The sequence below is a fragment of the Acomys russatus genome, chromosome 1, assembly GCF_903995435.1.
Source record: "Acomys russatus chromosome 1, mAcoRus1.1, whole genome shotgun sequence".
NCBI lineage: Eukaryota > Metazoa > Chordata > Mammalia > Rodentia > Muridae > Acomys > Acomys russatus.
Window position 1 is genome coordinate 20,492,106 of NC_067137.1, and position 17,602 is coordinate 20,509,707.

At 42.0% G+C, this 17,602-nt stretch overlaps 2 protein-coding genes across 4 annotated transcripts in view; one reads left to right on the top strand and one right to left on the bottom strand.

The window, feature by feature from the left end:
* Lclat1 (lysocardiolipin acyltransferase 1) overlaps positions 1-17,602 on the bottom strand; it is a 138,645-nt gene that overhangs the window by 97,880 nt on the left and 23,163 nt on the right. The window lies entirely within an intron of this gene.
* Positions 10,318-16,623, top strand: LOC127196670 (death-associated protein 1-like). Its single transcript, XM_051154523.1, has 2 exons — positions 10,318-10,450; positions 16,187-16,623. Exons 1-2 carry the CDS (start codon positions 10,318-10,320, stop codon positions 16,621-16,623), a joined length of 570 nt encoding a protein of 189 aa, XP_051010480.1.

Here is a 17,602-nt window from a genome sequence, read left to right on the forward strand (position 1 = left end):
CATGCATTTAACTCAAGAAAGCTTGTTCTTTCCAACACAGAACTTCACATTTGTGTAGCAAGAATTTCAGATTATAAAATAAGAAATCCATAGTACAAACAAAGAGAAACAGCCTCTACCATATCAGTTATAAATGGAGCCAGGAAGAGGGCAGGGGCTGGGAAAACAATGGTTCTATGACTAATTGTATGACTACTCTTAGAGAAGAGCGGCGTTCAGTTCCTGGCAGCCACACAGAACAGGTCATAACTTCTCATTTCTAACTCCAGCTTCAAGCAATCCACGTCATCTTCTGGTCTCCAAGGGCACTATACTAGGACGTATATCACACACACATACACACTAAAAAAAATTGCTGTAAAGATGATATTGACATTCCATTAAAAACAAACAAACAAACAAAAACTGTAGGACAAATAAAGCAAAGCCTTGTTTAAGTGAAGGTTTAACAGATGACTTGAGGATGTTTATAAAGACACAGCCAGTGAGAAACACTTAAAGAAATGCTCAACCTCCTTAGTCATCAGGGAAATGCAAATCAAAACAACTCTGAGATTCCATCTTACCCCCATCAGAATGGCTAAGATCAAAAATTCAAGCGACACCACGTGCTGGCGAGGATGTGGGGAGAGAGGAACACTCCTTCACTGCCGGTGGGAATGCAAACTAGTACAGCCACTTTGGAAATCTAACTGGTGCTATCTCAGAAAAATGGGAATAGGGCTTCCTCAAGACCCAGGTATTCCACTCCTTGGAATATACCCAGAAGATGCTCCAGCACACAACAAGAAAATTTGCTCAACCATGTTCATAGCTGCTTTATACATAATAGCCAGAACATGGAAACAGCCTAAGTGTCCCTCAGTAGAAGAGTGGATAAAGAAACTGTGGTACATATACACTATGGAATACTACTCAGCTATTAAAAACAAGGAATTCCCGAAATTTGTGGGTAAATGGATTGAGCTAGAAATGATCATAATGAGTGAGTTAACCCAGAAGCAGAAAGACTCAAATGGTATATACTCACTTATATCTGCATACTAGCCCAAGGGGCATGTCCCACGAAAGCCTTCACTTACCAGGAAACTGGGACAGAGGGGAGGACATCCTATTGGGACTCTAGATGAGAGAAGCATGGGAGAATAGCAAAGTAGAAGGATCCAGAGGGTCCTAGAAACCTACAAGTAGAACATTATGACAGGCAGGTTTGGGCCCAGGGGTCCCGCTCAAACTAAGGCACCAGCCAAGGACAATACAGGCGGTAAACATTAAACCCCTACCCAGATCTAGCCAATGGTCAGAACATTCTCCACAGTTGAGGGGAGAGTGGGATATGACTTTCTCACATACTCTGGTGCCTCACATTTGACCATGTCCCCTGGAGGGGGAGACCTGGTGGCACTCAGAGGAAGAACAGCAGGTTACCAAGAAGAGACTTGATACCCTATGAGCATATACAGGGGGAGGTAATCCCCCTCAGGAACAGTCATAGGGGAGGGGAATAAGGGGAAAATGGGAGGGAGGGAAGAATGGGAGGATACAAGGGATAGGATAACCATTGAGATGTAACAAGAATAAATTAATAAAAAAAAAAAAAAAAAAAAAAACTCCCCCACCAAAAAAAAAAAAAAAAAAGATTTCATTAAAAATAAAAATAAAAATAAAAATAAAATAAAATAAAGACACAGCCAGGGTAGATGTGGGGGCAATACCTATAATCCCAGCATTCAGGCAGAGGCAAGAGAAAATCAGATATAGTATAGGATCAGCCTTGGCTAGAAGGGAGACTCTATATCAAATAAAACAAAACTCAAAACAAAATACACATCTAAAATAAAATAAAAAAATGGAATCAATGTACTTAGGTGAAATTGTAGAAGTCTAAAAATGCAAACCAAAACTAGTTACTGAGATTGCCACAAATATATAAGTGTTGCTATACTTTGTTTTGCAACAAAAAGTATTTGCAAAAAAATAAAATATCCTTCAGATTCTTAACAAAAATGACTAATGCAAAGTCTAACATTTAAATATACATCTAAGTTTTTCTCTAATGTCAGTACCTTTAATTACCAGGGATCCTGACAAAAGAGGAATTCAATGTATATACTGCCATAAAGTTAAATTACTGTAAAACCCCACAGGCAACAAGCTAGAAACTACAGGAGCAAGAAATTAGTAAGTGGGTGAAAATCAAAGGAGGGTCAGCTGGTGAGGAGTCACTGGGCTTGTGTCCATTTCTCCCAGGACAGAGACTACTAGAGCACCAATGAGTACCAGGACAGAGAATACACGCAAGGCCACTTCCCTCGGTGGCCACCAACTTACTACACACTGCAGCAAACATTTTAGCCCTCAGACACAAGACTACAGGATTCTCATGGGCTGTAGCATCTACCAGGAAATCAGGGTCTCAGGAGCTATAAAGGGCAGAACAAGTAGGATGTGCTCTCTGAAGGGTCTCCTTGCCTAACACATGGAAATGGGAGTAAGATTTAAAAGTTTTGCTTGCATTTTGTTTTTTCCTCTTTCCTGATGTTCACTGGGGCTTGAGCAGGTAGCACTGGGGTCTAAGTGGTAAGAGTGTGGCACCTTGCCATTACTGAAGGATTAACAGCTACACTGTCATGGTTTCTCACGTAATTTGCACTTTTACCTTGAGACTTGTGCATATGGGGTTAGATCACTGGTTGAATTCATTTTTTAAGTAACTAATTAATTAAATCCCATACATTCTTTCAAAGCAAATGTTTGAATTGTTAAGAGGAATTGGACAGGACTTTTTTTTTACGTGAGCCTATCTTACAATTTAGGAAGAAAAAGAATAATCCAAGTGAAACAGAATAGTTATTTTAAAAAAAAAAAAAAAAAAAAAAGCAAGCTCTATTCAATACAGAACCAAAACTTTTGTCTTCTCTAACTACAGTGAATGAAAAATTATATTGGGGCATATATCCATAGTGCAGTATAGACACTAAGAGAGCATACATACATTCATTTACATTAACTATGCAGGATGATGTACTGTCCTATAAAGTTCACGCTCAAAATGGCACAACTGAGTTACCAAAAAATGTACACTAAAGCCTACAGTGTTAATTAAGTCTGTGATCTTGTGTCAGGCCCTACCCTAGTGCCCTGGACTGCAGTGTTCTAATTGTCTGTGATCTGTGTCAGGCCCTACCCTAGTGCCCTGGACTGCAGGGTACTCATATAAGAGGCAGCGTGTTACTGAAGAAGGTGCCGCTGGGGTAATGAGAACTGAATAAGCAATGGCTAGCATGGCATTTGCTTCTTGATCTGTGTTTTCTTTCCTTTCCAGTTAAAAGAGGTGGAGTTTATTTTAGCTCACAATTCCAGGTTAACAGTTCATCCCTGCCAGAAAGTAAAAGCGGCAGGAATGAAGAGCTGGTCACATGGCATCCATGCTCACGGGCTGGGACAGAATGAATGTGTGCATCATATTGTAGCTTGCTCTTTCCTTTGTATCTGGTCCAGGGCCCATTCTATGACCTATTTTTTTTTTAAATCCCTGACAGACATGACCACAAACTAACCCAATCCAGACAATCCCTCACTGAGACTCTCTTTGAGGGTGATTCTAGATAGTGTCAAGGTAACAAAACTATCCAGCATGACAATTACAGGAGAGCTCGGGTTGGTGGGCGACCTCCTCCTCCCACAGAGCCACTCAGGAATCTAGGTTACCTACACTGAGGCTCTGCATGCCCTGGTTCATGTCCATCCTGCACAGAACTTCAGACTATGAAGCAGAAGGCCTATCATCTGTAATCACACACCACTATCTAGAGCCCAATCATGGGGGAGAAGGAAAAGCTCCGTCTGGCGGACAGCTGGCACTATCTTCACACAGAGAATCCGACAGTGAGCCATCCAGGAGTGTGGAAGGGAGCTGGGAAGAAGGGCGCCTCACGATAGAAGTCAAAGTGAAGCAACAAAATTCCACGAGGACGAGGGCATGTCTGAACACAGTTTACCCAACAGTGAGAGTGAGACTGCTTACATGTATGGTTTTCCAAACATGCAGAAGTCTCTACCTGTCTACAGCCAAGTGAAGAATAAAAATACAAATTTATAATTCATAATAATGCTAAATTAATATTCAGTTCACTATTACTTTCATGGATGATGTTAATGACATTGAAATAAAATTGTCATGTCTTAATTTTGTACTAAAAAATCTTTAAATATGTCATTTAAAGCTGTGTCTGAAGTTTTTCTCAGATAATGCCCTTTCCTAACTACAAAACAATTCAGTCTTTAGTCTATAAGAGGCACTTAATTTCATCTTTCAGTCTAGTTGCACATCAGTGTGCCAGTGTTTGCTAACCAGCCTGTATGCTATTAGACTCGATCCTACACAGTCAGAGTTGAAGCACAAGCCTGACTCACCTGCAGTGAACAGAGCAGCTTACCAGCCAGTATCAACTATCCAAATCTAAGTCCACCACAGGCCTGTCAGACCATCTGCCTTCTAGGTAACAATGTTTATACCCACAGTGCCACCTTCCCTGAGGCCAGAGAATCTTCTTTTGTGTAATGGTCAGCAGTGACGTCACAAACTCATATGTAGTTGAAGTACAGAGAATAAGACAGACATATAAGTGAGACATTTGTAACACCCTTTTCGGGGCTCACAGAAAATTGCAAAAGAAGGAGGAAAAAATTAAGAGCCAAAGAAAAGGGAAAGCAGTATAGAACACTGACTTCTGGGCAGGGTATGGCTTTTGAAGAGTCACAGCATTCTAAGTGAGAAGGCAGTATTTAGTTACCACTACAATCAGCAAAGAAAACTGAGCTTGTTGGCTCACATCTGTAGCCCCAGCATTTGGGAGGCTAAGACAGGAAGACTGCCTCAAGTCTGAGGCTAACCTGAGAATATAAGTCCACGACCAGCCTTCACTACAGTGATGAGACCCTGAGAATTAAAGGGGGGGGGGGGATAACAAAGAAAGTGAAAATATCTTCTTTTTCCTATAAAAATTCAAGTGTTATTTGACAATAAATGTAAGAATTTTATTTGCAATCTAAGAGTATTAAATTTAATACTAAAGAAAGTGAGCATCTACAAGTATTTAGGACTAATAGAAATACGAGCTGATTAAAAACAAAAAGCTAATTTACAGCCTCTAACAAAACCATGGCTTTTTAAAAAGTCAGTTCCTCCATCTTCCACATGTACTACTAATGGCACGTACTGGGAACAAAGGCACTGACTGCACAGTACACCTTAAAAGAACAAAGAAAACGCAGCCTGGAAATCAAAACTGCGCTAATGCCACTTGCTGAAAATCTAGTGAAAGGCTTCACCAAGGTGCTAACATTCATGTAATTGTTAGCCATGCATCTCTCCAGTCAGTTTCGAAGCAGGAGGCTATGGCAGGACCTAACCAAATGAAGCCAGCTATGCATGGAAAACATCTGCTGATGGTCTCCACAGAGTGGCTTGCAATGGTAGCGTATATCTCTGACCATGACACTTCCCATGGAAAAGGCTCAAGTATTATCTGCTGATGAAGCTCACACTGTGTTAAATGGAATGACTATCCAAATCTACCACCACTATCAGTCTGTTAATGTTTAGATAATGTAATTAGTCAGGTTCTCAAAAGATTTTGCTAAAGTGAGAGTTTTTTAAATGTAACAAACATGCATCATCGTTATAGTAAAACATCTAAAAAGTTATTTTCACAAAGAGAATCTCAGGTCACATAAACTTAGTTTACCCTGAACACTTGGGAAATTGAAATTGTACTTATTAAATAATTCAAATTTTAAAATGAAGTTACTATTAAATAAGCTGACAAATAAGTTAATATTAAATTCTCACAAAATGTGCATAGCTATATCCTCTAGGCATGTTACTGTTATGCTCGCCCACAACTGTGCAGGCATACACTCTGACAGCACCAGTTTCAATCACACTAAAACTCAGCAGCTTAGATTTACAGGCTGCACTGCCAAACTTGCGCTCTAGACAAGGAACTAGACCGGCCTTACTGATTTTATTCTGAACAGCACAGTTTTTAACAATAGCCATAGTCTTCTCCTGCTACTATCTTAAAATTACAGTAAATATGTTAATTCCAAAGCCACCTGTTACATAACACTGAGACAACACCAAAAAAATGTAAGTGAGTATCTCAAAACTAGGTGCACAGAACACAATGAGAAAACAGACTTGAACCCCTCTCCACGGGGGATACAACAATTCTTTCTAAATGAGACATGTGCCTTCAAATAAGAAGGGTATGGGAAGGCTGCAGTCACGCTCCAGCAATGCTGTCCATACTTAGAATATCTCTAGAACCCCTCTTTGGGAAACTCCTGTAGGGTCTTTAGCACAGTTGATTAATTAACAAATGCTAATAAGTCTCTAAACTGGGAAAGTGGATCTGAGTTTTTGAAGCTCTTAGAAATTCCCTTGAGGCATGCACTAACTAATGTGATGAATCACCAAACAATGCAATCTCTACTTGGACAAAAATGAGATAAACAAGGCAATAAGACTAATTTTCCTGGGAGGCAATCTTGGGAAAGTAAAGCCTTCCAAGACGACTGCCCTGAAGCATATTTCTCATCTGGATAGAAGATAACTCCATCCTACAAGTAAACAGCCAGCACAAACCTCTCTCCCATTTTTCATCCAGTAAACAGAGATCCTAAGAAGGAAAGACAGTGTCCTAGTTTACTGCAATATTTAGTAGCAAACTGAGAATTTAAGTTTAGGTCTCTTAATTCCTAGTTCAATATTTGATACCTTTTTACATGCTATAGTCTACTGTGTATAGAATTTCCGGTTCAAGAAGAAGAAAGCCTCATTGTGCTTCTGGTTCAAAATGGAAGCAGTTTACTTCCCCACATGCGACCACCATGACACACCACTGTCTCCAAAAGCCCAAATAAGTGGATGTGCCCAGTCCTGTCCCTGAAGTGTCAGAACTCTGAGGCAAAAAAAGCTTCCACTTACATGACCCATCTCCATTGTCATTAGAGTGAAGAAAAGCTGACTGATAAGAGCCTCCTATTTGATGCACACATTGAACATCTATTTACAGCGACACATCATATGACGATCAGTATTTATTATCAGAATAAGCTAAGAGGAAAGCCTTCAGGCATACCTCAAGAGGGATCATCTTGACTAGGTTACTGTGTATACAGATTATCTACTTTAGATTAGCCTCTGAGCACTCCTGTGAGGGATTATGTTGATTAGGCTAGCTGAGGTGACAAGATCAGCTAAGATACCATTCCCTGGACCCCAAACATGAGTCCTGTGGTGCATACAAATAAGGAGAGGCTGAGATGGTTCTACAGTCAAAACCAGAGTGCTCCTGCAGAGGCCCTTCAGTTTGGTTCCCAGAACCCTCATAGGCAGCTCACAACCTTCTGTAACCTTGGCTCTAAGGGATCCAACACCCTTGTCTAGCCTCCTACGGCATGTGTGTGCGCGTGCACACACAGACAGACAGACAGATGGAGGGGGCGGGCAGGCAGGCAGACAGACATTTTAAAGGGAGGAAGACAGCCAGGACAGGCACCCATGGCTCTCTGCTCCTGACTGTGAACACAGAGACCCGCTGCTTTAAGCTCCTCGCACCTTGACTTCTCCAACATGAAGGACTGTATTCTGGAACTCTGAACCAAAACCAACCCTTCCTTGGGTGCTTCTGCTAGACACTCTGCCACAGCACGCGGAGAGACAGACGTGCTGGGTGCTTTCCTTCCCTGACCTCATTTACTCCTCTCAACAACTCAGACAGACATCATCATTTTTAAAATAAAGAAACAGGGGTCCAGTAAGTGCCTATAACTTAAATAGAGTCACAAAGTATGGAGGTTGTATTTTCCAGAGATGGCTATAAAAATACCTATGTTCTTTTTTTTTTAACAAACATTTCTTTTGATAGTTAAGATTGCTAGAAAAATTGCAATGGTCAGATCAAAATCCTCATATACCAACGTACCCACCCTCACCTACTGTAGCATCTTAACATATATGTGATGATGACTATTATGAGCCAATATTAATATGTGTATGAATTTGAATACATATATTGTTTAGACTGCCTTAGTTTTTACCAAATCTTGTCCTTCTGTGCCAGGAACCATCAGTGCCCTAGTTTACTGCAATATTTAGTTGCGTCTTCTAGGCTGTTCTTGGCCATGACAACTTCTCAGGCTGTTCTTGTTTCTAATGACTTACAAAGCCAAAAAGCTGAGAATATAACCCAGACAGGGTACATTCTAATGACAGTCCTAAATTAATGGCTTAACTTTATATTGTTAAAAAAAAAAAAAAAAAAAGAAAAGAAAAGAAAAAAGAAAAAAAAGCCTCCAAGCGGGTCAATGCAGTGAGCCTCACATGGCGGACATACCACACTTTGGGAATTGTCCCTATGGCAATACTTTCTTCCAATGACTGACTTACTCTGTGGTATATGCAGTATGTGAATGAGCTGCAGTGGCGTGTGAAACCATGATTCCACAACACATGACTTCTAACCATAAGTACAAATTGTCCACGTGACAGGACTGAGCAAGTTGTGTTACTTTATCTTTAAATGGCTATATGCCCTTCCTGCAATGTTACCGAAATTTTTAAATTAAAATCGTATTTGTTTTCATTGAATGTTAGGAGTGCTTGTTAAGTGTTATTAGATTCATTATACACATTATTTAGGGTTAAATTGAGGCCATTGCTAATTATAACAGGCTTGGGGAAAAAGTCTAACCTACACTGATTAAAATTCTATTTATAAAGGAAAAACCAAAACCACAGAAATAGTGCTGAGTTTAGTAACTGCCAAATGCAGTAAGACTTACCACTACACTGAAATTACCCCCCCCCCAAAAAAAAGTAAATTTCCAAGTGTTTCAAGATAAAGTGTTCTTTGAATAATTTTCAAGGTTTGTGATTGTTTTCCTGAAAAGGTAATCTTTTAATTTATTAAAATACTAACTCCAGAAGTTAACACAGATTGAATATTCAATTTTACTCTTAAATAGAAGATGCTTCAAACTCAGACTCTCTTAACTCCTAACCCAGGAAAAAGAACCCAGGGTCAAAGGCCAATCAATGCTAAGTTCCTCCAGCCCTATAAGGATGATGCAAACCCTACTGAATTCATGTGAGTCAGGGTGTCAGAATATCCATCTAACCGGCTGTCCAGAGATAGGCTGTCGTGACCACACACTGCCTCTGCTTCCTCACTCCCACTTCCTCCTCAGCCAACCACAATCAGCTATTTTTGTCCTGCTATCACGTCAGAACTACCTTGGCAGTACCTCCACGATGCTGCACCGATGGCCACTCCTGCCTCATGCGCATCTGTCTCTTAGTGGCCTTCTGCACGTATCTACTCCCTCTTTGAAATGCTGGCCTTGCTCAGCTTTGGTGACACCACTCCCTCAAGAGTTGTGCCAGCTGGGGTGGCTCTTCCTCTAGCAGAGGGCCTCCCTATTCTGAGGCGTTCTCCTGCAGGGACGAGGGCTGTTTACTCTCTAGCTCATTCTGCTCTTTTCTCCATGGGGACTTTATGGTGAACTTCTGCTATGTATAGCCAACGCGATCCTCTCCTCTGAGGGCCACACTCATGCTTAATGGACACTTGGACAGTAAGCAGTGAGTAAACGCCCTAACATCCCTTTCTTACATGTCCCACTGCTCACAAGCTTTCTACATCAATAAACAGAATAGCGTCTACACAGACGCTGGACCAAGACACTTACAAGTCAAGTTTATTCTTCCCCTTCCCTTATTCTCTAACTCACACAAGTTAGCAAGGGGCCTGGTAAGTTTATCTCCAATCCTAAATTGTCTTTGACAAATCACCTTTGTCAAAACATTCATCTTTTGCTCACACCGCTGCAGACATCCTTTCTTTCACTCTTGGTCAAATGGCCAACATGTCCAGTCCTTTCTTCATACTGTAGACAAATGTGAATCTGATTATACTATTTCCCAGTTAAAAGGGTTTCCTTGGCTTTTCCCTTAGTTTTTATGTTACTGGGGTGTCAACCAAGGTAAATGCAGAATATACAAATTCAATAGGACTTTATCTACACTCTTAGGAATTACAATCCAGGAAACAAGACCCAGAAAGCTCCAAACAGTTATGCTAAAGAAGGGAGGGAAGCAAAGTAAAGAGTTGAAAAGGAAAAAAAAAAAAAAAAAAAAAAAAAAGTTGAAAAGGCAGAGGGCTTCATGGCCAGCAGAGGATAAAGACATGGAAATGTCCACAAAACGTAACTTTGTTATCCGCATACAAGCAACTCTGGTTATTCCCCATGTCCAGATACTTGTCAAAGAATCAAAATGACCAGAGTCCCCAGTTCAGGCACCAGCTGCAGACCTGTATTAGTGATGCTTCCCAGTGGCCTCTGAATGCCCCTGAGAAGCTTGTTCAATATTGCCTTCACAGTATTTTCTTTTTTTTTTTTTTTTAATAAGGGCTGTCACCATTGTTCACTTTTAGTCCATAGCACCATATTCAGCACACATGGAAACCTTAGTTTCTACTTGCTGAAAGACTTAATTTGAAAAGGAGCATACAGGGAGGCAGTCAGATAAGTTGCTAGTCATTTGGGGGAAAGATTCAAACAAATGTAGTTCAGCTGATCAAAATGTCATTCAATTAGTGGTTCCTTTAATTCTTCTGAATTTATATCCTTTTTAGGTAAAAGTACCATTACAACAAATACAGAAGTACAAAAGAAAAGCAATCTCATTATAGCCAGAGTACTTTATCTAGGGGCCAATGTGCCTTCATGTTTTGCCTCAATTGATTCTGATAACAGAGCAAGTGTTGTTTCTACTTTACAGATTTGGCGACTAAGGTTCGGAGAGGATGATGAAAGGTTAAACCACAGATTTTTAAAAATATTTTATTAATTTATTCATATTACATCTCAATTGTTATCCCATCTCTTGTATCTTCCCATTCCTCCCTCCCTCCCGCTTTCCCCCTACTCCCCTCCCCTATGACTGTGACTGAAGGGGACCTCCTTCCCTGTATATGCTCATAGGGTATCAAGTCTCTTCTTGGTAGCCTGCTATCCTTCCTCTCGGTGCCACCAGGCCTCCCCATCAAGGGGACATGGTCAAATATGGGGCACCAGAGTTCGTGTGAAAGTCGGTCCCCACTCCCCACTCTCCACTCAACGGTGGAGAATGTCCTGTCCATTGGCTAGATCTGGGTAGGGGTTCGAAGTTTACTACACTTATTGTCCTTGGCTGGTGCCATAGTTTGAGCAGGGCTCCTGAGCCCAGATCTGCCCGTAATAATGTTCTTCTTGTAGGTTTCTAGGACCCTCTCGATCCTTCTATTTCCCCATTCTCCCATGCTTCTCTCACCTAAAGTCCTAATAGGCTGTCCTCCCCTCTGACCCACTTTCCTGGTAAGTGAAGACTTTCATGGGACATGCCCCTTGGGCTAGTGTCCAGATATAAGTGAGTATACACCATTTGAGTCTTTCTGCTTCTGGGTGAACTCACTCATTATGATCATTTCTAGTTCAATCCATTTGCCCACAAATTTCAGGAATTCCTTGTTTTTAAGAGCTGAGTAGTATTCCATAGTGTAAATGTACCACAGTTTCTTTATCCATTCTTCTACTGAGGGGCACTTAGGCTGTTTCCATGTTCTGGCTATTATGAACAAGGCCACTATGAACATGGTTGAGCATATGTCCCTGTTGTATGGTGGAGCATTTTCTGGTAAACCACCAATTTTTAGTGGGGTAGTAGAGATTTGAACCTAGTTCTCGTGATTTCCAGTCAGTCCTCCCACCTCTGTGTGTATGTGTGTCTCTGTGTGTTGTTTGGGTACACATTTTCAACCTTTTAAAATTGAAGACAGAGGCACTCCCAGCTGTGAGACAGATGTGTAAGGGCTGGAAAAGAGCTGGGGCCAAGAGACCCCAGTCATGATTTGCAGTCAGCTTAGTGCTGGCTGTCAGCTTTGTTCAGAGAAGTCTCTTTCTGTGATTGGCAGCAGTGACTGCAGAGATGCATAAATGATCAAAGCACTGCGAATAAGTGGCTGTTGGACGCTCAGCCACAGACAGACATCAGCGCCCTCCAGGGCTTAGAGCAGGTCGTGGGGAAGGGGATGGGAAGAATCTAAGGACTGGAGGATGGGGTAGAGGGCCGTGCCGTGCTGTCTATCACACATGGCACTCCTGAACTCATAGCGGCCATGATGACCTGCACAACATGTGTACAAGATTAGGCCTCTCAACGTCCTGTCACGGAGGGATGGCTCACAAGGGCCCACACCTCTCTGGGGATTTCTAGGTAGCTAAGGACTGCTGGGAGAAGGAGAAAACTTTCTTCAATGCTGCTTACGCTCTCCTATAAATACCCTCTCACACATGAGCCTGTGAATACCCTAATGAACGTCACTGGGAAGAAAAGGAGACTAGATAGGAAGAGAAGGGGAATCAGCAGGAATGGGGAGGGGACAAGAGGGAGTAATGGGGATGAATATGATCAAAATATAGAGAGACATGAAATGCTATAATGGAACCGTTATACATAATTCATATATCCTAATAAAATACTACAAACTCAACTATCTGCTAAAACTATACAAGCCCTACATATATCATCTGTTGAGTTTTTACGAGGTGAATACAGCAGAGTAGACAGAGCACTGCCTGCAACCCCAGGGCCTCCTCCCAGTACGCCCCTCCCAGTGATTATCCATCCTAAATGGCAGCCATGATTCTAACATCTATGACCATAATTAGTCTTAACCATTTTAGCTTAATTTAGATGATACTAGAAAGTGCATATTCTTCTGTAGTTGACTTCTTTCACTCCTCACACCTATGTGACTGACTCATCCACAAAAGAAAACAATGGGAAAAATCTCATCTTCTGCACTGGTTTAAGTATTCCACAGGAGAAACACAGCAAAATGTATTTCTAGTCCCTGTATCTTTCTGGATTTAACTAGATGAATTGTGCCATTATTAACCCCTCCCCTCCCTTTTTTGTAGGAAGAAACTCAGAGCCAGAAATGGAAGAAGGACTTCAAAGAAGCAAAACAACGAGGCAGCCCAACTAGATCCCACAAAGTATTTCCCTTCTATGTACTCAAGTCAGAAAATCTATCTGAATCCTAACATAAAAGTTTTAATTCTTATGTGATACAAAACCAAGCCTTGATATAAATACTATGCAAAATATGATTATAGTTTGTGCCTACTACAGTTACTTAATGAAAGCTTTTAAAATAAAATCCAATCTTACCTAACTTGTAGAAGCCAATGAGATTAATGATACTTATGGTGGGGATATTTTCATGATAGGTCTGCTTTACAGATATTTGCCTACTTTACTGTCAAATAAAAATTTGACTCCCGAATGAAAATGTAAATGTGGAAAGACAAGTCTTGGTTCATGAGGATGGACATTCCAAAGCATCACATTTCTGAGTCAGCATTTTCCCACTAGAACTGTAAGACATGCAGGGATGGGGCTTTTACATCAACCTGTAAGTCAATCAACTCAAACATACCTGAAAATAGTACTAGCAACATAATCTTCAACTACCATGGACAAAGCCTAGCTTGGAACTGTAGTCTATAACCTGTCTCCTATCACCCCATCCTGTGTGGTAACTTTTTCAGACTGTGGGAGACCCCTCCTATCACCCTGTCTTTTCTGTCAAACACTTCTGTGACTGGCTTATGCCTACTTTTTTGTCACCAACTGTAAAAATCAGATGAGGGAATGAGATGAGAGCTGCACCCAAGCTTTATGAATACATGGCTTGGACTGAGCCCAGAGCGTTTCTATCTAACTATCCCTAGGCCTAGGCCTGGAAGCTTCTAACCTACATACAATCTAATCTTCTTTAAGCCTGGACCTTAAAGGCTTTAACTTCCAGCCTCTGTCTGCTAAATGTTTTCAGCCTGCAAGACTTAGTGCTAAATAGCTCACTCTTTCTGTTCTTTCTGAACTCTGGCTAACTGGTTCAACTCAGCTGTTCTGGCTCAAAACTACTTTCCATGCTGACTGATTCAAACTGGCTTCCCTCCGCTTCTCACCAAATTGCTCTGCTTGAAAAAACTGCCCCTGAACTCCATAAACTCAGTTTAATGAATTCAACTACACTCAACTGAACTGCACAAACTGTACCTTACTCCGGAACTCTACTGTACACTGTCTCCATGAACTCACCTGCTCGCCCTCCCTCCTCCTCCTCCTCCTCCTTCTCCTTCTCTCTCTCTCTCTCTCTCTCTCTCTCTCTCTCTCTCTCTCTCTCTCTCTCTCTCTCTCAAGCTCTTAAGTAGCTGCTCTTTCCTGACTCATTCTGTCAAATCTTTTTCTGATTCATCACTTTGTCTGCCAGAGAGATTAAAGGTATGTTGTGTCTATATTCTAACCAGAGGGATTAAGGGTGTGTATTCCAGTTGGACCACACAGACTTCAGTCTTTGGATGTGATCCCTTGCCAAAGCAGTCATGTTGCTGGATTAAAATTCCTCTACAACCAATACTGTTCACTTTATTCACAGATCATAGGTGCCAGAATTCAGACAACAATTTATTTCTTTTGTTCCTTAGGTTCCTTTTGACATTTTTCACAGCTAGAAAAACCTTTGGAGTTGAAGAACTGAACTATAAAAACAAGAAATCTTTAAAAGAAATTGTTCTTTTTGCCAAAGGGCAAATGGACTCAGAGGGGGTTTTTCTCAGCTTCTCCTTCCATTGGAATAGTCCCTGTTACCATCCTCAGTCCTTCCAGACTTTAAATCCTATAGCTGGGCACTTCTGAGCTGCTGTCCTACTAGGAAAGCTTCCAATTTCATTTCTTATCATAATGTCTCTCATTTCTCACTTTGACTTTTAACTAGAAAGTGGGGAGACATGCTGATAACTAATCTGCAGGTACACAGAGAAAGGAAGAATGTGAGGAGGCTAAGGGCCAGTCAAGTCATTACAGCCATCATCAATCTATAATCTAATTAGATGCCCATTAGGGACCACATGAATCCACTGAAGCAAATAACAGTTTCATTAAAAACAAACAGCAACAACAACAAAACAGAAATGAGAAACAGCTCCCTTATTGTGTCCACATAGTAAAGCCTGGCCTGAGTACACCACAACTAGCTACAGCCTAGAATATTAAACAGCTTGTTCTAATCTGAGATTAATTTATCTACAGATGGAGAAATCAATTTCTTTTTAGTTAATGATAAAAAGTGGAAAGACACAACCTAATGCAGTGGGTGTTAAGTGGCTCTGGAAGCCAAAAGAGTCCTTAAAGTTATGAACATTTTAAAAGAATTGACACCTGAACGAGCAGTCACTTCTCCAGATTTCAGAGCTTTTAAAGCAGTAACAGTGCAGAGAAGTCTTTATGAAGAACCTTACAGAATGAAAATTAAAAATCAATTTTAATATTCAGACAGGCTTATGACTCTGCCACTTCTATTTATCTGTGACAGGGTTTCACAGTATAGCTCAGGCTGGCTTTGAACTGGCTGGTAGTCCACCTATCTCAAGCTCCCAAGTGTTACAATTGTGTCCAATTTTAGCAGTCTTAGTTAGAGTTTTATTGCTGTGAAGAGATACCATGACTATGGCAACTCTTACAAAGGAAAACATTTAATTCCAGACGGGCTTACAGTTTCAGAGGTTTAGTCCATTACCATCATGGTGGGAAGCATGGCAGCATCCAGGCAGACACAGTGCAGGAGGAGCCAAGAGTTCTACATCTTGATCGGAAGGCAGGAGGAATCTGGATGCAGCATGCGCATTTAAGACCTCAAAGCTCCACCTTCACAGCCATACACTTCCTCTAACAAAGCCACACCTCCTCCAATAAGGCCACACACCCTAATAGTGCCACTCCCTATGGACAAACATTCAAATACACAAATCTGGGGCCATACCTATTAAGCCCCAACATTTTTCCAACTAAAACTCATAAGAAACCACACAATTAAGCAGAACAATGTAAAGATAATGCATCAACAAGTAGCAGGAAGCTTGGTGTGAGAGAAGCCTGTCCTTGCACCTGGGAAATGGTGACAAGAAGTTCAATTTAAGGACAGGCCTTGACTACACAGAAAGTTCCAAACCAGCCAGGGTAACTTGAATGCCTGACTCAGCAAACATAAAAAGGAGACTTGAGGCTCAGTGGATAGATGGCTAGATGGTTCCGCGGTTAAGAGCACTGGTTGGCTCACGCCTTCCCTCGCGAGGCCTCACACTCACACAGCTGCCCACCCGGCCACTGCCATCACCCCTCAGAAAGCCAGCGGCGCAGTGTCTTCGCCTCCAGAAGGAAGGCTGGAGACCAAAGCTGGACACACGCCCACCGTGAAAGCTGGTGGAATGCAGATTGTACAAAAGCACCTACATACTGGAGAAGGAGAGGAAGAGAAAGACAAAAATGAGCAAGAATGGGAAAGCACCAGGCCACCCAAACTAACGGTGTTTATCTCTGGTGTCACTGCCCGGGGTGACAAAGACTTCCCGCCAGCAGCTGCACAGGTGGCCCACCAGCAGCCACATGCCTCCAGAGACAAACACGTTTCTCCAAGAACGCAGCGTATCCAACAGCCTCGCAAGTGACTGGCACAGGACTACCTCCCAGGATGCTTCCCTGACCAAAAGACCTCATGCTTTCCACGTGGCTTACTAAATCCAGAAACTTAATACAAAGCAAAGTGGCCTTTCATTGATTCAGACCCCCCCCCATATTTAAAACTAGAAGCTCAAACCCCAAACTTTGTTTGTAAGAGTCCTCGCTGTGTGTCACTGTACCCCCGCCCCAGAAGTGCTATTAGCAGAACTTGGCAAGTCCTGGGTAAAAGGTAGTCCTTCACACTATAGCAATCACCTAAACTCCTTACTCGTGGTCCTAAAAGCAGAGGCTACTTTGGGGAGCTATGATAAGGTTAGGAGATGAAGAAACACATCAGAACACTATGGTGTGCTTCTTAACAGTTATGTCACTCCTGCCCTAGGATGCCTGGACTGCCCCAGTTCACGGCTGTGAATTCCTGCTTCTCTGAAAAGGCAAAGGGCTCCTTTATGCAGATGTAGAACCTTCCAGAGTGCTGCTCATGGGCAGTGCTCCTGGCTGTCCAGATGACCTGCAGTGTCGCCAGCTTCAGGCCACAGTGGCTCTGTGAGCTACATGCATATCGCCAGCATTTCTGGGACTACTCAGGAGGCCTGTGCTGTGTCACTGAAGGAGGATGAGCTTCTCAAGTTTCATGAGCAGTTTGGTGCTCCAGCAGTGGACTTAACAGGGAGCAGTACATAAACCTTGAGACCCTGTGTTGTCAGCCTCTTCCTTCATAATTACTGACATGATGTGAACCAAGGGTCGCTTTGGAGACCCAGGCTTGGCTGAAGCACCACCACAGAACCCACAGCCTTGCTCTCTCATATTGAACCAAATTAGAGCCAGACACACCTGGTCCCTCTTGTAGACTTTCTCAAACATCCTGAAGCATCCACAATCCCTTTTACTTCAGCAACTTAAGGGGCCGCCCTCTGTTCCGCATACTCTGAGCTAGATCTGCTGTGTGTCTGTGGACTTCAG

Excerpts from the sequence above, each read along its gene's own strand:
- LOC127196670 (XM_051154523.1), top strand. The coding sequence starts at position 10,318 with ATGTCCAGATACTTGTCAAAGAATCAAAATGACCAGAGTCCCCAGTTC. Across the intron at positions 10,451-16,186 it reads TGTTCAATATTGCCTTCACA|TGGATAGATGGCTAGATGGT; the intron begins GTATTTTCTTTT and ends CTTGAGGCTCAG.